At 45.2% G+C, this 27942-nt stretch overlaps 1 protein-coding gene across 2 annotated transcripts; it reads left to right on the top strand.

The window, feature by feature from the left end:
- Window positions 1-1027: 1027 nt before the first annotated feature.
- On the top strand, window positions 1028-26306 carry LOC143278058 (3-galactosyl-N-acetylglucosaminide 4-alpha-L-fucosyltransferase FUT3-like). Of its 2 annotated transcripts, none has more exons than XM_076583073.1 (3): window positions 1028-1151; window positions 3303-3974; window positions 25463-26306. In XM_076583073.1, exons 2-3 carry the CDS (start codon window positions 3305-3307, stop codon window positions 26095-26097), a joined length of 1305 nt encoding a protein of 434 aa, XP_076439188.1. In that variant the 5' UTR covers window positions 1028-1151; window positions 3303-3304; the 3' UTR covers window positions 26098-26306. The 2 variants fall into 2 exon arrangements, with proteins under 2 accessions (XP_076439188.1, XP_076439189.1); XM_076583074.1 differs by having other exon boundaries at window positions 1061-1147.
- The last annotated feature ends 1636 nt before the right edge of the window (window positions 26307-27942 follow it).

Below are 27942 nucleotides of genomic sequence, written 5' to 3'. Positions count from 1 at the left end.
GGAAGAAAAACATAAACAGGCAGTTTTGCCGAACACCAGCCTTGACGTGACCTGAAACTGGTGAAACTGGCAGAGAGGTTTGCAACCAGTTTTGTTGATCATTTTCATTGTAGGATTTGCTTTTCATGTGACTATAATAGAATTGTCTAAGAGAGAGCGTGCTTATGTGTTAACTGGAGGTAGAGTGATAAGCTAAAAGAATAAAGGCTGTGAATGACAGTGAATGAGAGAGAGAGAGAGTAACAAATAAATGGCGGACGCAATAGCCGAGTGGGGCAAATATATGTAATCCATGTCGGTGCTCGGTGGGTTATGGAAACAAGAACATATCCAGCACGCGATTTATATCCTACTGAGTATCAAGTTAGTAATTAGATCAAGGGGTAAAACGCCCACACTTGGCGCTTTGCCCCTCGCTCGAGGGCGTTTTGCCCCACGTTTGGGGCAAGAAGGCAAATTTTTTTTTCAGTTGATCACCTCTTACGTATAACTGCTTGTTTCAATCTACGATTGCTTGGGATATGTTGTAGTGTGGTTACGCCGCTATCGTTTACACTTAGTTAAGATGTGGCATCAACGACAAGAGAATTCGGATTTCTTGCTTAAGGGGGGCCTCATGCCCCGAATTACTTTTCCAAGCATAAAGTTTTACCACCTACAAGAAAAAAAATTTGACCGTAGTGGCTGACCGTACAATACCAAGTCAGCCATCCACAGGTGGACTGTAGGCGTGGCACAAACACGCCGCTCGCACAGCGGATCAGACACACTGGGCGCGGGATATGGTTACCTCCGCTGAACAAAGTGTGAAAACATAGAGCTGTTTTTTTTTCTTTAATTTGTTTCTACTGAACCCGGCAGTACATCCTTCTATGTTTTAAATATGTGAATTCACATGAATAAATGTACTGAACTTGTGCAACAGAAATTTAAAATCATAATCTGATCAGACGAGGAAGGAAAAGACGGGGTCGATAGTGCCGCTCTGTTCACAGATCATTCGCTGTCACTGAGTTCACAGCTGTGGCCAGGAGTGGGCACAGGAAGGGACGGGGCGTACAATTAGTAAAGCAGTGCTTACGAAGTTGAAAAGCATTTTTGCAGTTATTGTTCTTGAGATGTGAGCTGAGGCCTCCGAGATTGACACGTAAGTAAGTAAAACCATCTGAAACCACTCAACTAGAACATCTGAAACTACTAAAAAAAACAACAACAAAAAACAAACAAACAAAAAAACCCACTACAACGTCAAAAGTAACGTTCCAGACAACACGTTGCGAACAAATACATTTTCTAATAAACAAACAAACAAGAAAAAAAGAGAGAGAGACAGAGAGAGAGAGAGAGAGAGAGATATTTCCCCGGAAAATCAAATCACAGCAAACACACACACACACAATCAGTGTGTGGTCATGTACATACTAACCACAAAGTGTTTTCCTTTCTGTGTCATACGATTAAAAATATTTTAACCTAAAATCCTTCCTTCGATGATATGTGTGTTTTACGTAATGTGCTTCACACCAGTCGTTCAGCTGTTTTATATTTCTTCTTTTTTATATCTGGTTTCATTGTGCTATTATGTGTATATTTTGTGTAGAATTTTTTTCCACAACTTTGTTACTTTGATATATTTTTTACTCTAGTCATTTTAACATGGCTTTTTTTGAAGTCTTCGGATGTTTAGGGTATATAGAATTCGTTATTACTATCATTATTATCATCTGTAGCCATTTAAGTAACGGTAGTGTGAAGAAATGTTACTCGTTGTAGCAGCAGTAGTATCCACAATATTAGCAGTATATAAAAATGGTAATCAGAACAGCAAACGTAGAAATGTAGTTTTGGAGATAGCAGTCGTGATAACGTCAGTACCATAGTCCATTAAGATAGTAGTTGTGACAGCAGCAGAAGTTCGCTTGAACAGTTTTCGTTGCAGCGGTAGTAAAATATAAAACGTCTATTGGGATAGTAATTGTGGTAATACATACAGTAGCGACAACTGATTTAACAGCAATATAGCAGACAGACGAAAAATGGTATTAACAGCATCAGTGCCGTGCAGTGTTGCATGATAAAATGTGGTACAATGTGCTGCTATTTACGCAACGCAGAGTTGCATTAACACAATACAACACAAAGCAATGCTTCAGTAATACAACACAATGTAACACAAGTCAGCATAAGACAACACCGTAAATGCTGTATAAAAACAAACACAAAAGAAGAGACATAATTAGCAGATTCAAACCAAGCATGTTCAGTTCGAGAGTAAGTAGACTTGCTCACAGCGCTAAAAAGCGCGTCTACCGATGGAATTCAGTCTAAAGTGAGATCACCATGAGAGCAGGGCATGAAAGGCCACATAATCTGGGACTTTTCACAAATTTATTGACAATGAAGAAGGCGGAGGACAACGATTATGATGATGACGATGCTGCTTTGGAGGTCCATTTTGGTTTGGTATTTCGCGACGTGACAAGGTTGTTCTCTATGCTTCCTGCCATGATTTCCCGGCGTCAACCAGACCCGAGAGATACAGACACTTGTAGTGTTGGTCAGGAAATTACAGCAATACACCCTAAGACGGATCCGTGGAATGGATGATACTCGACAGTGTAGTCCTTTCTTCCCCTTTAAGCCCACAAGCGCACTCAGCTCTGTGTGGGAGCCGGCCGCAAGCACACTTAACTCCGCGGGTTGAAAAATACCACCTCGACTGGGATTCGAACACGCGTCCTCCCAGCCGTCAGTCCGTGACGCTAACCACGGCGGCTGGTTTAGAATTTGTATTTCTTTTTTTTCAGTTGCGAACATGAAAAAATGATGTCATGTCGTCTTCAAAGCCAAGCATTTTTTTCCCTCTCAAGGCCTGACTAAGCGCGTTGGGTTACGCTGCTGGTCAGGCATCTGCTTGGCAGATGTAGTGTAGCGTATATGGATTTGTCCGAACGCAGTGACGCCTCCTTGAGCTACTGAAACTGAAACTGAATCTGGATCTGGATCCTCATCGAAATAAATCGTTCATGATCCAGAAATACAGCTTAATCCGGAAGACTTAAAACCTATCATTGGTATGACTGAAGATTTTTTCCAATTCAAATTTGAAATCAGCGAACACAGTATTTCCAGAAAAAATAACAATATTAAAGTTTACCATGGACACACACACACACACACACACACACACACACACACGAACAACGGATTATTACATAGACTTATATTGTTTACACAAGTGATTCAATGATACAGCCCAAAACACCAGCACACAACACCCACCTGTTACATTCTGTTCACAGACATGGAGCTGAAGGTTCAACGTGCCCGTCTTTGGTGTTTCCTACTTCTGTGTCTTTACCTAGCTGTGTGCTGCCTGATGGTCTGGTTCTTTCTGTCTGTGGACAATGCAGGTAGAATATCTCCTGTGGGAGACATGACAGGTGCTGACCGTGAATCATCTACATCTCTGAGAAGGTGGGCGTCGTTTCGTCAGAAACAGAGATTGACCACGCCAAGAAGTAAAAATTCTACGGCTTTGCTTCTCACTTCTCCCTTCATACTGGGAACACACGCATACGAGGAAAAAATGCAAGTTCATCAAGGCCAAACAAACTCTAATGTACAACAATATAAGAACAAATTGGTTCTCTTCTATAACTTTCCGGACTGGTTCCACATAAACATCAAGACAGTTTTCAAGGGTTGCTCTTTGACCTCCTGTACAATGACAAGAAATCGAAGTCTTTTCCACCAGGCGGACGCTGTCATATTCCATGTCTTCTTCTTTGGTGAGAAATTTCCGCCAAAAAGCAGACCTCATGGGCAGGTTTGGGTGGCGTTTGGTTTTGAATCACCATATCGGTTGGGACATAACATGCGGACGCCAGAATGGTCACGTTCTTTCAACTGGACAATGACACAAAGAATCGACTCTGATTTGTTTTCGCCATATGGGGTACTGGTGTACAGAGGTAAGTACTCTGAAGTAATACTATTTCCACGATTTTTTAAAATTTTGTTTTGTTTGTTTGTTTTTGTTTTTAATAAACACAAATTGAGAATACAGGACATTGCAACACATAACATCAAGAGTGCACAGATACCATGATCACACGGATGCCATCAATTACAAAACAGACTTACATAATCATCTACTAATATGTTTTGTTAGACATCCTGCGGAATTAAAGTCACAAGTGGAAGTGTATGCTTTTGTTTCTAATTGGCTGAATCTTGCTGTGTATTATACCTACAAATAAAGCATATTCATTATGATACAAATCGCTCTCTACGACAGGCTTCGGATCCCATCTGTTTACGCATACCCAGATTCAAACACTCCACTGTTGGATGCCGTTCTTTCTCTGTCTCTGGACCCTGCATTGGAATGAACTTCCTCTTTCGCTTCGTCAGGTCTCCGCACTCTGCTCTTTAAGTCTGGCCTTAAAACCCACCTCTTCACAAGATAGCCTCCCTCCCCTGCCTCTTCCTTGTCTTCAGTTTCTTCAGTTTTACAGTTATGCATGCGTGTAAATGACTGCTGTGAAAGCGCTTAGATTTGTCTCTGCACAAGATTCAGCGCTATATAAATACTATCATGATTACTATCATTGTCATATATGGTACTACGTGTTGGATTGCATAGACATGGACTATACTATTCTGTTCCCAATCACTAAATTAACTAACTGATTATTTAAGTAATCAAGGGCAAATATATATACCTGCCATGCTGAACAGAATTGTTCGTATTTCCCAAGAGTGGAGAACAAATATTTTTCTAACCTGAATCTTATTTTCAAATAGTTAATAAAATGGTCTAGTGTAGGTGTTGTTCCTTGTACATTACACTTATGGATGAAGAATTTTGCAGTTAATATTATTAAGTATAAGCTTTTATCTGTCTTTACATTTTTTGAACAACCAAACAAAATGAGCTGTTCTCTTAGTGTTAATCTTGCACAATGGCAACATCTGTTGTGCAACAAGGATACAAAATCCATCCAAAACTGTTGTACAATCTGACAGTTCCAAAAGAGTTGCTGAATTGTTTGTATTCCTAGACTGCAAAAATGACAAAGTGGGGAGTTGGCATGCTTATATATATGAAGGAATGTTTGAGTAGGTAGAATAATTATGATGAAGTAATCTGAACTGAAACCCTCTCAGTTGTGTGTCTGTTGTTGTTTTGATAGGGTAGAGAAAGATGTTTTCCCACTCAAGTTCCGTGTATAGGGTATTCCATTTTCTCACAGCTGTGGGAATGATATCAGATTTAATATGAACTTCACTGCCTTGTTACCCTTTCGGATATGACACCATGCTATATTTTCTTGATCACTCCCATTATCTGTATTTTGCATGTAAATAAATCTTTCTTGGTATTTTCTGACTGCTCTAATAATTCCAGTAAATGTTAAGAAGTGTGCCCTTGTGACAGTAGCATATTTTTGTTTAAACTCATCAAAAGAAAGAAGATTTCCATTTCCATCCATCAAATGGAAGATGTTAGTTATCCCTGCATCAATCCATTCCTTCATATTAACTATTTTGTTGTCTCTTGTAATGTTAGCAAAATAATGTATCTTTTGAGAAAAAAAAAATTCTTTCCAGTCCTCAGGTTTACACTTTGAACAGTGATACTTGTAGTATTTGATAACATCTCTCCAGAAGGGGTTATCCATTCTATTCATCAAATCATTGGCATATTCTCCCCCTAGAACATTCATTTGTTTCAAGTCTGGATACAAGTTATGCATGAAATCTGTGAAGTTCGAGTTGGACAATATGCACATCAACCAACTAATCTTTGACACTGCAAGAAAAGAAAATATTTCACACAGCTTTAAGCCACCTTTTTCATGTTCCTGGAACAGAACAGTCTTCTTAATCTTATTGGTTTTCCATTCCATAAAAACTGTAACATTTCTGACTCTGTCTGTTTCAATAACTGTTTTTGGAGGATCTGGCAGGTTTATAAATAAGTAAATCAACTGAGAAAACACGTGTTTTCATTATGGGTATTTTACCAAATGTTGTAGGATTTCTTCTTTTCCATTGTTTCAGTGTTTTGGTAACACTGAAAAGACAATTATCATAATTTGTGTCAACAATTCTATTAATGTCTGTCGAAAATATGATTCCAAGAACTTTACCTGGTCAAGGAAATCTTTGGCTCTAAAATATCGTATATGGCAATTTTGTCTACTCACTAACCAAACTAGCTGGGTTTTGCCATTGTTTACTTTCAAACCTGACATTTATGAGAAAACATCAAGAGTATTTACTGACTCTTTCAGTGATTGCTCAGAATCATCTAAAAACAATGAGGTATCATCAGCAAATTGGGATAGTAATTCTCCAAGCCCTCTTATCTTAATACTTTTTATAGGTGTTTGTTATTTCTAATCATGAGTGACAGTATCTCAGCACATATTAAATGTAAGTAAGGGGAAAGTGGATCACCCTGTCTGCACCCTCTTTCTAACTTAAAGCAGCTGGAATACTGACCATTGACTAAAACACATGAGGTGGCATTTTTGCACAAGGTTCTAAACCATTGTATAATACTGTGACCAAAGTGAAAAAACTTCAAACATTTTTCAACAAAATACCATGACACGCTATCAAAAGCGTTTTCAAAGTTAACAAGCATTAAAAAACCAGGAATACATATTTTTTTCAGTATGAGCAATAACATCACAAACCAATCGGATGCATTCACCTATGTAATGTCCTTTCAAAAAACCCTTATGACAATTGTTGATGATGCTTGGCAGTGCAGTTTGTAACCTTGCAGAAATACAAGATGAAGCTATTTTATAAGATACATTTAAAAGAAAAATTGGACGCCAATTTTTAATAACCTGTCTGCGCTTATTATCTTTTGGTTGGCAAATTATAATGCCTTGCCTCTGAGAGGTTGACAGTTGTTCACATTCGTAGCCAACATTAGCTGATCCAACCAAAAAATGCCCAAAATCTACAAAGAAAAATTTGTAAAATTCTACAGTAAAGCCATCAGGACCTGGACTCTTGTCATTTTGCATGTTCCTCAATGCATCTATTGCTTCAGTGTGAGTGATAGGGCCATTAATTCTGTCACTGTCTTCAGTCGAGATCACAGGGGCATCAAGCAGGAGTTGCTTAAGATCAATATCATTCACGTCTCTGCGACTGTACAGGTTTATATAGAATTTTATAGCTTCAGATAGGATTGCACATTGGTCTGAACTTACTTTCCCATTATACATTAATAAAAAAGCTCATAGACGTATCAACAAAGTTTCTTTTCTCCAGATCTCCAGATTACCTAGAGGTCAGGCAACCAGGCTAATGTCGGAACGACGAGCTAGCCCTTCAACGCCCAGATTTACCAAGCCCTGCGGGGATGGAGAAGTGGTAACGCGGACAGGCAGAGGATGCTGCTGGCAGTTCCTAGTGAAGAGTCTGCACTCAGGCGGCTGTGGGTTGATGGTCGTCCGCCGTAGACTGGGGCAGATGCGGCGCCCGCATCCTCCCACGGTGTCAGAGCAGCCCTTTTTAGGGACAGCACTGATCTCCACACATGGGGAAGGGGAGATAAAAGGATCCCTAATCAAAGCCTGCCTCGACTAGTACCTAGCAGGAAACCACACCTACTTGGACATAATAATAAATAATAATAGTGGAATTTATATAGCGCTGAATCTTGTGCATAGACAAATCAAAGCACTTTCGCACCAGTCATTCTCACGCCCGCATATAAACTAGAGAAACTGAAGACAAGGAAGAGGCAGGGAAGGGAGGCTATTTTGGGAAGAGGTGGGTTTTAAGGCCAGACTTGAAAGAGCTGAGTGTGGAGACTTGACGAAGCGAAAGAGGAAGTTCATTCCAATTGCAAGGTCCAGAGACAGAGAAAGAACGGCGGCCAACAGTCGAGAGTTTGAATCTGGGTATGCGTAAATAGAGTGGATCCGAAGCTGATCGCAGTGAGCGAGATGGAGTGCAGAGGTGAAGGCAGCCACAGAGATAGGAAGGGGCTGATTTGTGAATACATTTGTAGCATAGAGTGCTGATCTTGTACTTTATTCTGTGTGAGACAGGGAGCCAGAGGAGATGTTGCAAAAGAGGAGTGATGTGCTCAGATCTTTTCTTTCTGAGGACGAGTCGGGCAGCAGAGTTTTGTATGCGCTGAAGGGATTGAATGGATGAAGCAGGCAAACCAGACAATAGAGAGTTACAGTAGTCAAGGCAAGAGAGAATGAGAGAAACGACAAGTCTAGATGTTGCGTCAATGGACAGATATTTCCGGATGGAACTGATGCGCCGCAGTTGACAGTAGCAGGATTGACATGTCTGACTGATAAATTTTTGCATGGACAGTGTGTTGTCAAGGACAACGCCGAGGTTCCTGACTGAACTGGAGAGAGGGATGGATGTACTGCCAAGTTTGATTGTGTCAGTTGTCATGGAAGAGAGTTTTTGTTTAGTTCCTATGATCATTGCTTCAGTTTTGTCCGCATTCAATTGTAACTTATTTAGAGTCATCCAATTTTGAATATCCAGGAAGCAGTTGGATGTTTCTTGCAAGAGCGACGACAGTTTTTCAGGTGCATCACTCTTCTGGAGTTGAGTGTCATCAGCATAAGAATGATGACTGACATTATGGCGGTTGATAATTTCAGCGAGAGGAGCAGTGTATAGTGTGAAGAACACTTGGCCTAAAACAGATCCCTGTGGGACTCCATGTTCAGTTTTAACGGGTTCAGACTGGAAATTATCAACAATGACAGACTTACACTAACAGTCGAAAACAACAGAAAAAAACATCCAGGAGTCATGCCCTGACTCTGGGTGCCTGGAATGTTCGCACCCTTTTGGACAGAGACGACAGACCAGAAGGGCGTACAGAGCTCATTGCTAGAATGCCTGATCGCTACCAGGTGGACATAGCAGCCCTGAGCGAAACAAGGTTTGCTGGTGAAACCCAGCTGAGGAAGTTGGAGAGGGTTACACCTTCTACTGCATTGGGAAGCCAGATGGCACTCCAAGAACCTCAGGCGTGGGCTTTGCCATACGAACCAAACTTGCGCGACAGCGTGACAGCCTTCCACGTGAAATAAACAATAGGCTGATGACCCTGCGTCTGAAGCTGTCTGAGGATCGCTTCTCCACAGTCATCAGCTGCTATGCCCCAACGATGACCAACCCTGACGACATCGAAGAAGCTTTCTACGAGGAGCTCAGCCGCACCATTTCAACAGTAGCTGGGAGAGAAAGTCTGAAGAGCTTCAGTCCGCTGCTGATGCTCACAAGATGAAGACCTTCCATGATGGTCTCCGAGCTGTGTATGGGTCGAGAGTCACAGGATCACCAGACCACCCTCCTGAGAGACAAGAAAGACATCCTTGCCCACTGGGCAGAGCACTTCAACACCCTCCTCAACAGGGACTCGTCCGTATCTGATGCAAGGAGCTCCACATGGTCTTTGTAGACCTGACTAAGGCCTTTGACATGGTGAACTGCAGTGGTCTGTGGAAGATCCTCCAAAAGTTTGGTTGCCCAGAGAGCCTAATCCAGCTGATTGCGTCATTCCATGATGGCATGCAGGCGAGAGTACAGGAAAATACTGACATGTTGGATCCGTTCCCTGTGGTAAATGGAATGAAGCAGGGCTGCGTCCTGGCACTCACACTGTTCTCCATTCTCTTCTCTGCCATGCTGATTGACGCCTTCCAAGACTGTGACTAGGACATCTACATTCAGTTTCGCACAGATGGCAAACGTTTCAACTTGTGGCGACTCCACGCCAGGTCCAGGGTGTTTGAGGCACTGTTGAGAGAGTTCCTCTTCACTAATAACTGCACGATTGCTGCACACACCCATGAGGACATGCGGTTCATTATGGACAGGTTCTCAACCTCCTGCAGGCACTTTGGACTCACCATCAGCCTCAGCAAGACCGAGTCCATGTACCAACAAGCTAGCTCACAGAATGCCAGTGCCTCCCCCCCCCCCCCCCCCCCACACCTCTAATCAAGATCGATGACACAGAGATCAAGTCAGTCGACAAGTTTTGCTACCTGGGCAGCACCCTATGCAGCAATGGAGCCCTTGATGCAGAAGTGACGCTGTGCATCGCCAAGACCGGCTCTGCCTTTGGCACACTCAGCAACAGGCTGTGGAACAACAAAGGCATCAGGCTCAGCACCAAAATCAAAACCTACGGAGCTGTTGTGCTGACCACCTTGTACTGCTGTGAAACATGGACGACGTATCGCCGTCACATTCAACAACTTGAGCAGTTTCACCAGAGATGCCTTCGAAAGATCCTCAGCATAAAGTGGCAAGACAGGGTCTCCAACCTCCAGGTCCTAGAGAGGAGCGGCCTGCCCAGCATTGAAAGCCTGCTATCCAGTGTCAGCTGCGCTGACAGGACACGTTGTCCGCATGACAGACAGCAGGATCCCGAAGATGCTCTTGTATGGCCAGCTGAAGGAAGGCCACCGTGAACTTGGAAGACCCTGCAAGCGCTTCAAGGACACTTTGAAAACAAACCTCAGAGCCTGTGACATAGACATCGCTTCCTGGGAAACTGATGCCCTTGACCACTCACGTTGGAGGATGCTGTGCTCTAATGGCATAAAGACATTTGAAAACAAGAGAACGCTGGCCATTAAGGAGAAGCGTGAGCGAAGGAAGCAGGGCTCAACTTCTGGAGACGTTTTCACTTGCAAAACCTGTGGGAAGTGCTGCGCATCCAGAATCGGCCTCTTCTCCCATATGAGGACACACACCGACAGATAAGCCTGCCTGCCTACTCATCCGTCGGTCGGACGGGAGACTCCATCACCTAGAGTGTGAAGCCTTGGTTCGGCGGATTGCGCGGAAGAAACCATCATTTGTTCAACGGCGATTCTCATCAATGCGCCGTGGAGCGCTAAAAGGGCGCAGAAACATACAGAACACTGCTGGCCATCCACTGCATCCTGACCAGCCGTCTCGACCATGTCATGCCACTGGGTCCAAATAGGCCGGGACGAGAGAGTGAGGCTGACGACCTGCGCAACTCTCCTTCACTTTAATCGTCAAGCGCGTCATGACTTCAAACTACTCCGCACAACCCCTCAAGCCCTGTGGCGATGGGCGAGTGGCGAAGCAACAGGTGCGAATGGACTGGAAACAGTTTGGTTAGGTAGTGAAAAGAACTCAGAAACATAATACATTCAACACATGAATATAAGTTGCAATCCTGAAAAAGTTAAAAATAATAGGGGTATGATTAACAATCAATTTTAAACAACGTGAGCAAATCAACTATGCACAACAATTTTCAGAAGTGTGAACGTTGTTTAAGATTTGGATTAAAAGAAGTATTACCCCTCTTGGGAGGGTTGATGTGCTGAAGTTTATCTTATCCAATGGAATCCATCTATGGATTCTACTTCCTAACCCCCTCCTCCCCACCCCCTTATTTTTTTTTAATCCAAAATAGAAAAATATGGTCCTGATTTTTGCCATGTAAGAACTCCCTATATGATCTGTTTTGGGAGCATACGTTTAAGGCCAGTTTGGCAGTCGTGCAAAGCCACGTTCACAAACTGAGTTACTTTCTGAACCAATATTCTTCAATGAAAACATAGGAATTGAATGTAACATGATATATTATAAACAATAGATTCTTAAGAGGGTTTACTGTCTTGCACATGTTTTGGCAAGGAACGGAACTTTCCTCACACAAGATGAATGTAATAGGAAATGCGGAATGAATATACATTTTATAGCATTTAATAGCTGTAAAATATCAATCACAAAACATGTACAACAGACAAAGTTGAGCATGCCAAATAACTGTACACATGATACCCCCAGTATTTTAAAAATAATATAATTCAGTACCTTAAGGAACCAGATTATTCTATGACATTCTGGTATCAGATGACAAACTTCCAAAATTCTTGTCCGAAGTGGTCTGACAAATTGGAAACAGATATTTCATGGAAAGAAGCGTTTTACAAAATAAGCAAAATTCAAGACAAAAAGCAGAAATTGCTCCGGCTGCGCATACCACACAGGATCATTGGGACTAATATTGTCCTGTAAGAAATGGGGATAGCAAATAATCATCACTGTGATTTTGTAGCAATGAAAAGGACAAGATTGAGCACATATTCTGGAGATGCGATTATTCAAAACACTTTTGGCAGAATTTAGAAGAGTTACTGAGGGTGAAATGTGTAACATCTACCAACATTAAAATAGCTGAATACATGATACTGTTTGGCATTGCTCGGTGTATGCACTGATACAGTTTCTGACCTGTTAATACTTTTGGAAAAATATGCATGTATAAATGTAAATTTGACAAATGCAGACTCAACTTGACATGTTTTGAAAGACATTCCCTGGCGTTATAAAATGAAGAACACAATGAAAGAATTAAATCCAACATTCAGGACTTTAAAGCAAAGTGGCTGCCTTACAAAACATTAATTCCAAACGTTTCTTAAATGTGTAAATGGGTCGAATGTGTTTGATATATGCCAGTTTTTATCCTTTTTTTTCAAAATATCTTTTTCAACGTCATATAATCAGTCTTTTTGGCATTTCTTCTTTAATTTTTCTTTCTTTCTTTTTGTTCTTTGTGTATTACGAAATAGAAATACTCTTGCAAGTTGATTATCACTGAAGTATATTGCAATTGCTGAATGTGTTAATGATGGTTGTTTTGTTGTTATTGTTTTGTGTGTGTGTGTTGTTGTTGTTGTTACATATGTAAATTGTACACAATTCTGTCAAAGATGATGATGTTTCAATGAGAGAAATATAAACTTCAATGCAATGGGGGAAAATGTTTGAAAATATACCCCCCCCCCCCCGCCACCCGCCACTCCCCCCCCCACCCCCCCCCCCCCCCCCCCCCCCAAAAAAAAAAAATGAACGGGGGACTGCGCTCATGATTCTTGCTATGCGCCAACTCGAAGAAAAATGCCAGAAGCAAAACATCGACTTCTTCATGACTTTTGTCGATCTGACCAAGGCTTTCCATACGGTCAGCAGAGAAGGCTTGTGGAAGATCATGGAGAAGTTTGGCTGACCCAGCAAGTTCATCACAATTGTCCGGCAGTTCCACGACGGCATGATGGTGAAGGTTCTGGATGACGGATACGAGTTAGAGGCCTTCCCAGTGACAAAGGCGACAAACACACCAACATTTATTAGAAGCTCTCAGGTATTTGCCTCTTCTCCGCGGCTTAAGGTCTTCTTCTTCTTCTTCTTTGCGTTCGACAGCTACGCAGTCAGGGTCGAAGTCCGAGGGATGCCACAAACTCGGACGTCCGGTGAAGATCGGCTGCCGTCCCCCAGAGCTTGGTGTTGAGGTCAGCACCCCCAGGCCAGGACTGCTGCCGCATCTTCTCATACAGGGGGCAGTCTTGGAGAATATGGGATGGGGTCTGGTCAGCCTGGCCGCAATCACATAGGGATGTGGCTGCCACTCCAATCCTCTTCAGGTGTGCTCGGAGTCCGCAGTGTCCTGTGCGAAGGCGGTAGATGGTAGTCTGGTGTCTTCTCTCCAGTGTCCTGATGGGATCTTGGTGTGCCTGGTAGCCTCCGTTCAGGGTGACCCAGCCTCTTCGGAATCTGCTGCGGAGGAGAGTTTTTGCTTCCTCATACGTGGCAGGAATGGTTGGCTGTGTGAGCTGGCTTCCTTCCTTAGCGAGGTGGTCTGCACGCTCGTTGCCTGGGAGGCCTACATGTGCAGGCACCCACTGGAGGGTCGTTGGGGCTGTTTGGGTAAGGGTTGTGAGGGAGGCCTTAAGGGACTGGATCAGTGGACCAGGATCAGGGGAGTCAAGGGCCTGGAGTGTGGACATGGAGTCAGTGAAGATGGAGATGCTGCCAAGGGGCTTTCCACAGGAGGAGAGGAATTCTGCTGCTGTTTTGATGGCCAGGACTTCTGCTCTGAAATTGGAACAGAGCTTTTCTCCAGGGAGTGCGATGCTGCTGTGCTCTCCATCGGGAAATCTGACGTAGACACCACTGCCTCCGTTGTGTGTGGCTTCCTCCGCTGATCCGTCCGTGTATACATGGGTCCAGGAGCTGGCTGGGTAGGACTCCTCTATCATGGCCAGAGTCAGGATCTTGAGAGTAGCTGGTTGCTGGTCTTTGGTGGTGATGCCAGGAACTCTGAGGTTGATGGTGGCCTCTATCTCTTGGTCAAGCCTCCAGTCAGGCAAGGCAAGGTCAGTGCAAGACTCCCCTTTTGCCGCCAGAACATCGCTGTGCTGTGCTCTGTGTGCTTTATACTGGTGGTTGAGGCTCTGACGTTTGAGACGGTTCTTGGTGGGCTGCTCCAGTCTGTGGTGTAGGTGATGTGAGGGCAGTCTTCTGAGCTTCTCTCCCTGCATCAGGACTTTCAGGTCGCATCTTCTCTCCAGGGGCTCAACGTTAGCAGTTTTCTTCATGTCATGGATCGGCGTGGACCTCATGGCTCCAAGTATGAGGCGTAGTCCCATACTTTGGACTTTGTCGAGCTGGCTCTTGTTGGTCTTGGAGGCTGTGCCCCACGAGGTTGAGGCGTACTCCATGGTGGGTCTGACCGCTCCCATGTAGACCCTGGCGAGAAGCCTGCTGTCTGCTCCCCAAGTCGTCCCGGCCAGCTTCTTCAGCAGGGCTAGCTTGCGGATGCCTCTCCTCTCCATCTCCTCAATCTGGGGCCTCTAGGTCAGGCGGGTGTCCAACCTGACACCAAGGAATGTTGGTATATTCGTCTGGGGCAAGACCTGTCCCTGGAGCTTCAGCTTGACTTGCTCGTTGGCGGTGGAGAGAGAGAAAAGTGTTGCGTTGGTTTTTGTGGTGTTGAGCTCAAGACCCCAGTCTTCTGTCCATGTAGCGATATTGCTGACGACTTCCTGAAGCCGGTAGGAGGCCGTGCTGGTGTGTTCAGCGGATGTCCATACTGCCAGGTCGTCTGCGTGCAGACTGTTGGAGACGTGCTTCGTGATGTTGTCTCTGATGTTGATATACAACAGAAACAATGTTGGGGAAAGCACTCCTCCCTGGGGGACACCCTCACGTAGCTTGACCTTTCTGCTGTGGAAGCCGTCTAGTTTGACCCTTGCGGTCCTGCCGAAGAGGTAGTGTTGGATCCACATGTACATCTTGTTATGTACGCCGGCTTGGAGAAGTTTCAGGATGAGGCCCTCCTTCCACACTTTGTCAAACGCTCTCGACAGGTCCAAAAAAAACAACACGGCCAGTGTTTTCTTCTTCTCCTGAAAAGAGTTTTCGATGTCCTGGACAAGGAGGGCTAGTTGATCTTCTGTGTTTCGGAATTTTCTGTAGCCGGTCTGGGTAGGTGAAAGGATGTTCTGTGTTTCCAGGAGGAAGGTGAGGCGGCGGTTGACCATCCTTTCCAGCAGCTTGCCGACACAGCTCAGAAGGCTGATTGGTCTGTAGCTGAGGGGGTCCTTCTTGTTCTTTCCCTTCTTTGGGATCGGGATGATCTCTGCCTCTTTCCAGATGGAAGGCACAACTCCTGCTGTCCAGCTGTAATTGAAGATCTGAAGCAGCACTGTTCTGGATGCTGGTCCCAGGTGCTTCAACATGTCGCCAGTGACACCATCAGGCCCCGGAGCTTTCTTGGGCTTCAGCTTGCGGATGCCTTGTTTCAGCTCCTTCATGGTTAGTGGTTTGCTCGTACAGCTGTCATCTATGCCACGTGGGTCTGATGTCATAAGTTTTGTGGTTTCCTCTCGTACCTGCTTGATACGCTGTCTGGACATGTGGATCGCACTCTCCTCTCGGTATAGTTCCGCAAAGGTGTTGGCTGCGGCCTTTTCTGTTTTCAGCTGGTTGTCATGCTCGATGACGGTTTTGCCTCTGCTGGGGTTGTCATCATTCAGTTTCTTTGTCAGCTTCCAAAGCCCCTGCATGTCTGTCTCCATGTTCAGGGAGGATGTCTTGTCTTGCCAGCTCTTGCGTGTTGCTTGCAGCTTTTCCTTTGTGAACGCAGCTTTCGCTCTGTTGTGTGTCTCTATATTTTCGTCAGTGGGGGAGCTCTCCATCGTGTCCAAGGCTTCACTGAGGGTCTTGTGCAGGGTGTCGAGCTCAGGTGTCCAGTAGGGACGGTAGTTCCTGCGTTTGCCTCGTGGAATAGCTGCCTGCGCCGCGTGTAATACTGCCTTATTAAAATTATTGGCATTTTCGTTGATGTCTTGGTGCGACAGTGTCAGCGCAGAAGTCCTCTTGTCTACCTCGTGCTTGAAAAGGTCCCAGTTTGCCTTCTTATAATTCCAGCCTGCTTTATTTATGTAAGCTTATCTATATATATTTTTTTTTCCCTCAAGGCCTCACTAAGTGCGTTGGGTTACGCTGCTGGTCAGGCATCTGCTTGGCAGATGTGGTGTAGCGTATATGGATTTGTCCGAACGCAGTGACGCCTCCTTGAGCTACTGAAACTGAAACTGAAACTGGAAGCCTGGTGGGATGGGTTTCAAAATGTCTCTGTACTGTAATGATCACTGGCCTGTGGTCGCTGCCTCCAAGCTGGGGCGACACCTCCCTTTGGGCAATGCTATGATGTCGTCTGTCGCGAAGGCCAGGTCAGGAGTGCTTGTGGTCCTCCATGCTCGTGAGTAGCACGTAGGTGGATCTTTTGGACTGTTGATGAGGATCAGCTGGTTACTGATTGCCCAGTTTTCCACATCTTCTTCCTTCTTGTTAAGATCTTGGTAGCCCCAGCTGGGTGAGTGGCTGTTAAAGTCTCCTGTGATGATCCAGCTGTGGGAGTCAACGAGGTTAGAGTCAAGCTGTATTTGGTTTGTAGGTGAGTAGACATTGAGGACTGTCACTGACGTGCCTGGCAACACCAACTTGACTCCCAGAAATTCTGTGTCGAAATCAGCTTGACCAGAACTCTGGGTCTCTGCCGCTGGGATGTTGTTTCTTACCAGGGTGATGAGGCCTCCCTTTGGTCTGTTCTCTCGGTCTTGTCTGAACAACTCGTAACCTCTTATGAAAAAGCGGTGAGTGTTCTTGAGGTGGGTCTCTTGGATGCAACATACATCGATCGCATTTTCACGCAGAAACCGTTGGAGCTCAACCTTCTTGCGCTGTACTCCTTCCGCATTCCAGTGGACGATACGAAGTGCTGCTTGCCCATGTGCTCCATTCTGTTCTCCCCAAAGAGTCTGGGAAGGATCGCGTCCGTGGTCGGTAGTAGTTGAGGCTGAGGCTGAGGGCCCGGCACCGTCTCCCCCCGGCCATGGTCCAGGAAGACGACACCACATCGGTCTAACGTTGTCTGCGTAGCCATGTGTCGTAGAGTGCGTGCACAGCCGGTTTTGACTAGATCACGCCCCTTAGAGAGGCCACTGTGGCGCCGTCTTCGGTGATCTCCTGTTCTGGTAACGGTTTACAGTTGGCCGGGTTTTCTCTTGGGAGTTTTCCTTCTCTTGGAAGAACTGCCTGCTGAGGCTAACGGACTCCATCTGCCCGGATTTTTCCTCAGGATTGACTCCCGAAGCCTTTCCTATGAGTGGGTATGGCCGCAAGGCAGCGGAGGTTTGAAATCAGAGTTTTCCTTCTCTTAGGTGAGCTGTCTTCCCAGACTGATGAGCCCCATCTACCCAAAGCACTGGTTTTCAGGCGCCAGGTGACCCGCCTTCGCCCCTTCTCCTATCAGTAGTAGCAGTTCCGCCGGGCTTATATCTAAGCCACACGAGCAGGCTAGGAGCTGGACTTAGTTGTCAGAGGCTGTTTGAGACGCGCGCCGTGAGGGGCATTTTATAGACAATGGGAGCTTGTCCCCATTGCCACCCCTCGGCTATGACAACCTTGGGACCGCTTAAGGTCTATTCGTTCTAGATCTAAACATCTTCGACGTGGCGATGTTTGTTATTCTTAATTCAGAAAACAACGTGAAACATTACATAAATAACGCACACAGTTATTCACATTTTAAAGCAAAGAAAATTTATCTATAACTAGAAAGCAAACCATGTTCATGACAGAACTTGACAAGAACATGTGATCATACATTTTCATTCCTACACAGCATTATTGGAAGAGCATCTGTTTGTTTCACAAAGTGAGAGAAACCGTTGGATTGCGAGAAATCGTGGGGCGTTCCTCTCACTTTGTCTATTGTTGATGTCTTCACTATCGCCACTGTCATTATCACGACCGTCGTTGTCGTTTCTCCCATTTCCCGTTTCTCTGTACCCTACCCCCCCCCCCCACCCCCCCTCTCTCTCTCTCTTTCTTTCTCTCTCTCATTTTTCTCTTAAAAAAGACAAGAAACCAACTTCGATGATAAAGAAAATATTTTTGATAGAATTAAGGGACTTCCCACGATTTCTCACACATTCTGAGAAATCGGGGGGGTGTCCTATAAAGAAAATGAGAGTTGAAAATATGCATCAATTGTAGTCTTTCATCAACAGGAGCTCTTTTTATTCAAACTTACAATTGGTCTTGTAAATTAAATACCGGTGATGTGAATCGATATTCACTGCATCAAAATGACAGAAAGTAGTAAAGTTCTACATCTTTGATGTGATGAGCGCTTTTGACAACTTATTTTCTCAAAACAAACAAAATTTACTACATCACCAGCCGCCGTGGCGAAGTGGTTAGCGTCGCGGACTGACGGCTGGGAGGACGCGGGTTCGAATCCCAGCGGCGGCAGGTTTTTCTCAGAGTTGAGTGTGCTATGGGCTTAAATGGGGAGACTAGGACCGCACAGTCGAGTGTCATCCACTTAAAGGATGCGTCTTTGGGTGTGTTGCTCTAATTACTTGACCAACACTGCAAGTGTCTGTATCTCTCGGGCCTGGTTGACGCCAGGATATCATTATGACAGGAAGCGTAGAGTACAGCTTTGTCATGTAGTCCCAAACCAAAATGGACCTCCATAGCAACATCGTCATCCTCCTCCTCCTCCTCCTCCTCCATCATCATCAATATAAACAAAACAGTCCCAAATTTGTGGCCTTTCATGCCCTGCTCTCATGGTGACCTCAGTTTAGATACCCCTCCACTTCCGTGCTTGGGGTGAGTCCTGTCAATGTCTTCAGTGTGTGGCCTCCTGGCGACCTAACATCGACAGTTCCCTGCGGACTGCCGACGCTGGGAGCGTGACAGACGAACTCTGGGGTGGCTGTGTGTCGGGGACTCTGAATGAGCTGTGTGGGACCAATGCCACTGAAACGGTGCAGATGACGGGGCAGCAAAAAAGAGAAAAAAAAGTTACTTTATCCGCCCTTGTTTTATTGTCTTCATGGGAAAAAAGAGGATCACCGACTTACGTATTAACATGATGATGGTATAACAGTGTTGGCAGAACAGAAAAAAAATGGATGAGTGATCAGTTCTAAATCGATCATTGCGCATCTCACGGATGACTGTGAAGATGTCCATCTCGTTTTAAAAAAAAATTAAAATTAAATGTGTCTATACACCAGATGCTCTATCTTTCACTCAAAAGTGCAGTGAGATATTGCTTACATCCCCCGCTATTAGGTGACATGGAAATCATATATACGTATACTTGACTTGAAATAACAGTTTAAAAATAAACAAATGGCATACCACATCAATGAACTTTCAAGGGAGAAACAAGCGTATAGTATAACAAAAAATAACGTTTTCAATAAAACAATGAACATTTGGATTATATCCACGTCAAACCATTGCTTCGTCGAAGTAAATGTTTGAGTACAGCTGCTTTTCGGGCTTATGTTACCTCGGACCACTGCCACATCGGACCATCGATACGTCGGACAAATGAACGTCGGACTATTGACACGTCGGACCATTGACACGTCTAATATCACTTACAGTGAAAAGACGTTAACTCTATCCATACGAACGGCGAAAGAGACGACATTAACAGCGTTTCACCCCAATTACCATCATCAAAATATTGCAAGCGGAAGACTCTTATACTGAAGACGTGAATGTTGACAAAGAATACCACAATTCTGACGACGGAAGCTAAAGGTTGGGTCATTCAGACACCCACTGGACATCCGAGGGGTCTGTGTAGAGGAGAAGAGAGGACTGGCCGTACTGAGTGAGTTAAACTAAAGAACGAACGAACACGTAGGACTGTCGGACCTTAGCCATTGCCAGCTGTCTGTGTCGCCTGTGATTCAGGTGGCACTTGCAGACGTCCTCAAAGCGCAGTGCTGGGTGGCCAGCTCCCCGTACATGACGTCATGGTATGCAACTGTCTTCATTCGGTTCACATGTCCCGCAATCAAAGTCGACGCTGAGATAGGAGGTGGTGTATGTTTAGGAAATCAGCTTGCTCCAGCATGGTGGCGTTGATGACTTTGTCTCGCATTTGATGCCGAGGATTTGTCGTTGGTAAGGAGACTTCTTCTTCTTCTTCCTCGTTCGCCTCCCATCAGATGAGCAGCCCGGTGTCCTCGATGAAGGCTGCCGTCCGTCGCAGCTCCTCCAGGGTGCCGTACAGCTTGGCTTCCACTGCTGTCGGTGTTGGCCAGTACTTCCTCCTGGATGCTGTATGCGTTGTACAGTCTTGAAGGATGTGGTTGGTTGTCATTGGTCCCTCACCACAAGGGCACTCTCCACTCTGGCCAATGCCAAATTTTGTGTGCATGTGGTGGAGCAGGCGGTTGTGTCCAGTCCTCAGGCGGAAGATCTTGACCTGTTCCCGTCGTTCCAGCAAATGGTATCTGTCCTCTGGGTAATATTTGGGGTGCTGGGGGCGCCACTTTATTCCTTGCTGTGCCTTGATTGTCTTGATTTCATCGTATGACACCAGTTTGTTGGCCTGCTCCTTCTGTGCACCGTCTTTTGCCAGAATGTCTGCTTTTTCTTTGCCTCTGATGCCACAGTGTGCTGGTACCCATTGTATCACCACTTTCTCCACTCTGGCACTCAGGGCAACAAGGGCTGAAATGAGATGGTTCTGTTCTTTTCAGCGGGAGTTCTTGAGGGCTTGGAGCACGGAGAGAGCGTCTGAGAACACCACCACTTGCCCTGTTGTTCTTGTGGAGTTCTGCGAGACTGTTGTGGCTGCCTCACAGAGGGCTTCTCGCTCAGCTCGGAAGTTGGTGGAGTATTTTCATTTCTTCATCTTCGTCTTTGTATCGGAGGAAGATTCCAGCTCCACCATCCCTCGTTGCTTCTGTGGCGGAGCCATCTGTAAAGACATGGGTCGTCTTCCTGGGGGTACTGGTTGTAGATGTACTCTATGGCCAGGGCCTTCCTTTGGGTGTCTGACTGTGTTCCTCTCTTCTCCACTCCGGGAATGCTGGTGACGACTGTTGGGAACACCTGCCTCTTCCAAGATGGGTGGGTGACATTTGCCGGGATAGGCTTGGCTTCGTGTTCCATCAAGACTTGGGTTTGTCTTTCAAGGCGTCTTGACTGGTGGATGAAGCTGCCTCTTTTCAGACGGCTCTTGGTGGGTCTGCTCATTCTGTTGTTCATTGGATGGTTTTCAAGGCGTTTGAATTTTGCTGCCTGGATGAGAATCTTTGTGTCCCTTCTGTCCTCCAGTGACTGTAGCCCAGTGGTCTCCTCCATCTTCAGGATTGGGGTGGATCTCATGGCGCCAGTTATGACACGCTGAGCTTGGTTCTATATCTTGTTGAGATGGTCGAGGTTAGACCTTGCAGCTGATGCCCATGCTGATGTCCCGTACTCAACTACAGGTCGGACTCTCCCCGTATAGAGTCTGGTAAGGAGACGAAAGCTTTCCTGACAGTTCTCCTGCCTGGCTGAGTCGTCCAGGATCCGCTGCCATTCAGCAGATTACCAAGGACACACGGCCTGGTACATCTTCAGTTTGGTGTTCGAGACCAGCCAGTTCTTGCCCAACACTATCTTGTTCGATTTGGCCATCATGCCAGTTTCAGTTTCAGTTTCTCAAGGAGGCGTAACTGCGTTCGGACAAATCCATATTCACTGCACCACATCTGCTAGGCAGATGCCTGACCAGCAGCGTAACCCAACGCGCTTAGTCAGGCCTTGAGTGCATGTATATTGACCCGTTCTGAATGCCTGCAGTACAAACCAAAAGCCTAAAATGAGAGAGTGCCATTTGTAGTCACTCATCACCCCCACAACCACCTATTGCGAGAATGGCTTAAGGAACTGCACAGAGACATGCACAACACCAGTGAGCGCATGAAAAAGGCGGTCCCCACCCCTCCGGTTGTAGGAGAAAGGAACTGCCGCTCTATTTGACAGCTCCTCATGCCATGAACCCTTCCTACACCAAGAGATTATGAGGCTGGCTCATTCAAGTGCCAGAGCCTGCGCTGCGTCGTCTGCCAGTATCACCTTGTAGAAGACACGACATTCCACAGCCACCAAACTGGAGAATCATTTCACATCAGACACAGACTTTCATGCACAAGCCGCAACATCATCTACATTCTCTTCTGCAACACATGCAAGTTCACTAATATGCAGGCGAAACCAAAAACACTCTCAAAGTCCGTTTCTTCCTCCATCGCTCAGACATCAACACAAAGGAACATACGTCACACAACACTTCAACATCCCCAACCACTCACTAGAAGACCTAAGATGCATGCCCATAGAAAAAGAATACTCCGAGGACACTGGCAGACGACACAAACGGGAAGTCTTTTGGATGGCAAAGCTCAGGACCTTGAGTCCTTACGGTCTCAACAGCCAGGATTAGCTTCCCAACTTGCTGCTTTGACACCACACGAAGGACCCTTTTCTTACGCTCACTGGACATGCCTTTATAAGCAGGCAGTTTCTCCAGACTCAGTGTGTGTGGGCACATGTGTATATGTGTGTGTACGCATGTGTGTGTATGCGTATGTGTGGATATACGTGTGTATGTGCATACATGCATGCATGTGTATAAATGGAGGAGGTAGGGGTGGGGGAGAGGGTGGAGGAGTCGGAGGGGACCCCAGGGGGAGAGGAGAGGGGAGGGGAGAGAGGTAGGAGGGGTTGGGGTGTGGCAGGGGTGCGAAAGACGGGGAGTAGAAGATGAGTGAGAAAGGGGTAAAGGGAGGAAGAGAGGGACAGCAAGATAAGGAAGAGAGAGAGAAGGGGGGAAGAGATAGAGAGAAGAGGAGATGGGGGGTGGAGGATGTGGGTGGTGGGGCTGGGGGTGGGAGGACAATATGTCTAGTAAAAGAGGAAGCATAAAAAGAACTCGGACTGAACATTACGTCAAGTATGATGCAATAACATTTTGCGTCACGTGCTACTTTGACGTAGTTACACTAATTACGTCGCTGAGGAAGGTCCGAGACCGAAAATTTCCTTCTTGTGAAAAAGGCTTGTTGTTTGTTTTTCTTTTTAATTCTGGTTGTATATTCGTAATGAATATATATTTATAATGAATAAAACAAAGTTGAAAACCAACACCTATTTTGTTAAACAAAAAAATAAAAAATCTGAATTTTCGCTGCCACCCAGCAGCTTAGTCACTACACCTCTAACAGGTGACGTAATGTTATTTTCACGTCATCTTTGTTACCTTACATGATGTGTTCTACTGCGTAAAGATATCATGTTCTAAATATTTTCTTCAATTGTCTGTGTGCACATCTCTCTTTCTCACTCACTCTCTCTCTCTCTCTGAATCTCAGACAAACCAGACTTGTAACTCCGCGAATCAGAGTTCACAATGAAAACCCATGGATGTCGCTTCTCGTGTTCAGTGAAAAAAAAGACGGTTCCAAGGTTGCATATCCAGAGCAGTTCTCTTCTTTTCAGCTCCTCCACTTTGTTGACCTTCTCCAACGCTGTCACCTGTAAAAAGCTGAGGTTGTCGTCAGAAGGGTGAGGGGTGGAAGAAACATGGGCAGCGACCGAACACTTGGTGCCTTTCCTCAGTTTGCAGTCGCTTTGTGGTTTGCCCATCTCTAGCATCCCACATATTGTGCCTCTGGGTGCAGTCTGCACGTCAATAGATAGACCAAGTTTGGCGTGGTGCAGGAGTGGTGTTGGTTGATCTGCCAACACCTTCCATCCCAAGAAGAAATGACGTGGTCTGTGAAGTGGCCATGACTGCAGGTGTCTCGCTCATATTTGAAGAAGCATCGGATGTTGTTAGGGCCATGAACCACAAACCGCCTGGGGACAGTGGGTTTGTACATACTGCTCAGTTTTATGCGGCGTCTGTCTGCTGAAATTATCAGGTTTTGGGAGGGAAATTCTTTGTTTTGGGGGTCAGCATAGAGTAAATAGGTGTTACGTCTCATGATTTCTGATTTGAAAGGGAATCGTGGATCAAATGTAGTGACCCAAGCCAGTTTCTTTGGTTTCTTTTTTTCTGGTGGCAGTCAGCAGTTCTTTCCTGTCACTTATGGCACCTTTCACCAGAGCAGATTTTGCCTTGTCAAAATTCCAACCTGCCAATGCAAAGTAGCGGGCATATTCATCAATTCTATGCTCAAGCAGGTCGTCTTCACTGCATATCATGCGCAGTCTTGTCCCCACTCCTGTAATGAGGCCCTTGTACCTATGCACCTGTCGGAATGGATTTCTTCTACACTCTTGTTGCCATGGGTTCTTTTTCAGTGCGCTAAGTGCGTGCAGTACACGGGATCTTGGTTCATCTTCTCATCCGAATGACTAGACGCTCAGTTTGATTTTCCAGTCAAACTTGGGAAAAATGGCAAGGGCGGGATTCGAACCCAGACCCTTATGGACATTGTATTGGCAGATCAGCATCTTAGCCACTCTTCCACCTCTCGTGGGGAGAATGGCAAGTCACGCCAGCAGCTTTAAAATTGCATGCTCAGCGACAGCGTGAAATGTTCAGTGACTAGAAGTACGTCGTTGTGGATGCTGATGGTGGTACAATACCGTCCTGACGAATGACATGGGTTTTCTTGATGCTGACAGTCCATCCAAACTCCATGCAGGCTTGGACACATTCCTTGCAGGCTTAGACGCACTCCATGCTGATAAACTCCAAGCGGGCATGGGGCACACTCCCTGGTGGACACACTCCCTGGTGATTCACTCCCTGGTGACACACTCCCTGGTGATTCACTCCCTGGTGACACACTCCCTGGTGATTCACTCCCTGGTGGCACACTCCCTGGTGACACACTCCCTGGTGATTCACTCCCTGGTGATTCACTCCCTGGTGGCACACTCCCTGGTGATTCACTCCCTGGTGGCACACTCCCTGGTGATTCACTCCCTGGTGATTCACTCCCTGGTGACACACTCCCTGGTGACACACTCCCTGGTGATTCACTCCCTGGTGACACACTCCCTGCAGACATTTTTGTTTACAATACAATGCCCGTGTTTCTCAGTTTCTTCTGCTGATGTTGCTTTCACTGTCACGGTAGTTCCTGGACAGATGACAGTCTTGGGCGCGTATTGATGCAGTAAGATCCTTACTTGTCAAAACGTATTCAGTGTTGGATCAATAGGCTCCAACAGCATGTATTTCTGTTTTAATTTTTCACATCTTCATTGTTTTGCTGACCAGGTGAACAGAAGAATACGAACTACACTCAGGTGGCTGTTAACAAAGAAAAGTCAGCAGCTTGGTTTGTCTCCAATTGTCACACACCCAGTAAGCGCCTGGCCTACGTCCAGGAACTCCAGAAACATTACCCTGTAGACATTTTTGGCCGCTGTGGACCTCTGCACTGCCCCAGAATTCACGATTCCTCCTGTTTGTCTCTGCTGAACTCTACCTACAGGTTTTACCTGTCCTTTGAGAACGCGTTGTGTCGTGATTACGTGACGGAGAAGTTCTTCAAGCTGTTCAAAGCGGACATGCATGTCATCCCAGTCGTCCGCGGTGGAATCAGCTACAGAAAGTTTTTCCCTTCTGGAACGTTCGTGGACACCTCGGAGTTCACTTCCCCCCTGGCTCTGGCTCGTTACCTGAAGAACCTGGAGAGGGACACGGAGACCTATGCGGCAATGCTAAGAGAGAAGGACAAGTATCACGCTGTTTCAGCCAGGAAAACAGCCATGTGTGCACTGTGTAAGAAACTGCATTTGGATTCAAGTCCCCAGGCATACCCCAGTTTTCCTGACTGGCTGAGTAAAGGTGTGTGTCAGTCTCCAATGGCATCACTGTTATTTCGTCGGAATGACAGTGATTTTAAGTAAATGATTACGCTGTTTTTTATGGTGCAGTTCAGTTGCTGTGGACCGTTCTCAAACAAGCACATATCTTTTCGAAAATTATCATTACTGTTTAATGATTACTTAAAGAAAAAAGAGAAAAAAAAAAGAAAAAAGAAAAGAAAAGAAAGGTACAATAAATGTGAACAAAATAGATTCTGGGGTCTGTATCAAGGCTGGAAAAAGTGTGTGTGTGTGTGTGTGTGTGTGTGTGTGTGTGTGTGTGTGTGTGTGTTTACTGAACAGATGACTGGAAAACATATGCTTTAGATCATGTTATTTGTTCAATAGTTTTGAAATAAACTGTTCAAAGCATGACCGTGTTTGCACAAATATATTGAACTTTTGATGTTGTTCTTCATTTGGATCGCCACATGTGTTTCTGTATATGTATGTGTAAGCATGTGTGTGGAGGAGGGTTATGTGGGTGAGGTTTATGCGGAAATGTCTGTGAACGCAATTCTTTGTCTTGCACCAGATAAGGACGACAGCTTGATGAACCCAAGTACACTGTTGGTCTGAATTGTGGTTCTGATAAAGAATAACTGTTGTACGGATGTGAATAGCTTTATGTTTTGCTTGTTGAATGACATTGATGTTGTTTCTGGTTGATATCTTAGTTGTTCTTTGATATGAAATATCTTTGTATGTAAATATGTGACTGTTGCTTAGTGGCAATGTACATGGGGGTGTGGACTGATGGACAACTTTCACAAGTAGCTTGCTCAAGAATTACCCCGTCTCTCCGTACCCCACCACCCTCCCACGTATACACATGATGCACAAACACAACACAAAATAAAGAAATATTCAAACTAGTTTGATCTTCCAAATTTACATTTAAATAAATAAATTAACATATACACGAATAAACCAAAATAACTAAAATCCTGCTGGTACCTATCGATATTTTCCGCACAGTACATACACTGGTGGTTTATTTTCTATGGTTTTGACCAAACTGAGGAGATCTGCAGATACTGAAGCACTGCATGCCCCTCCCAGCAATCCCTCCCTCCCCCTGTCAAGCACACCAACAGTCACAAAACGACTGAAACAAAACGGACAATTAGCAAGCAAGGCTAGCATCAAATCCAATCACTATGTTCATAGTCCATACGCCCATGATGGTCATGTGGGAGATGTGCCTTGTGTACATTGGCTGCTTGAGGCGTGATACTGCCACAGCGTAAGTACATTTATCATCATGCGTTCTGCCCGTAGAGTATCGGAACTAACTTTCTCGATCACAGAAAAAGTAAATAGGATACTGCCTACAGTATGAGATACATTAATTGCGGAATGCTTGCTTTGCTATTTCTTTTTTTCACCAGAAGTCCACACAGTATTCATGTTTTTTTCTGTGTTAAAGTTAACTTGTCTGTATTCATTGTCAGAATGAGTGAGCAAAGAATAGATCCTGAACGTTTAATTTCCCAGCCATTTTACTCTTAAGTCTTTTTTTGATTATATGAATTATCACCGAACGCCGTTACACATACCAGAGTTAGATAGCGGAGCAGAATTACATTCATGAAGAATCGACTTATCCATCAAATACCAGAACAGCTTTATTTTGCGCACTTCACACCTATTTGAATGATAATGACGAAGATATTATGACGACAGAATGATTGTAGCAAAGCATTTCCGAGGTGACTAGGAAAATAGTGCATTATTGCCGAATGGTTCCGTCTCCCTCGGAGAGCAAAGCTGACAAAATACACCATTCAGGTGTGGCGACAGGGGACATAATCCAGGAAGCACTCACCCACCAACAAACTGGTTCTTTCCATGTGTTGAGGGGGGCACGTGTCGTTGGCTATCTCC

This window comes from Babylonia areolata, chromosome 35 (assembly GCF_041734735.1).
Source record: "Babylonia areolata isolate BAREFJ2019XMU chromosome 35, ASM4173473v1, whole genome shotgun sequence".
NCBI lineage: Eukaryota > Metazoa > Mollusca > Gastropoda > Neogastropoda > Buccinidae > Babylonia > Babylonia areolata.
Note: the sequence above shows the minus strand (reverse complement) of the source record. Positions and strands in the feature narration are given on the sequence as shown.

What these genes read in the sequence shown, in the direction of transcription:
- LOC143278058 (XM_076583073.1), top strand. Translation starts at nt 3,305, where the DNA reads ATGGAGCTGAAGGTTCAACGTGCCCGTCTTTGGTGTTTCCTACTTCTG. An exon ending in TGGGGTACTGGTGTACAGAG is followed by an intron (nt 3,975 to 25,462) that starts GTAAGTACTCTG and finishes TTTGCTGACCAG; the next exon opens with GTGAACAGAAGAATACGAAC.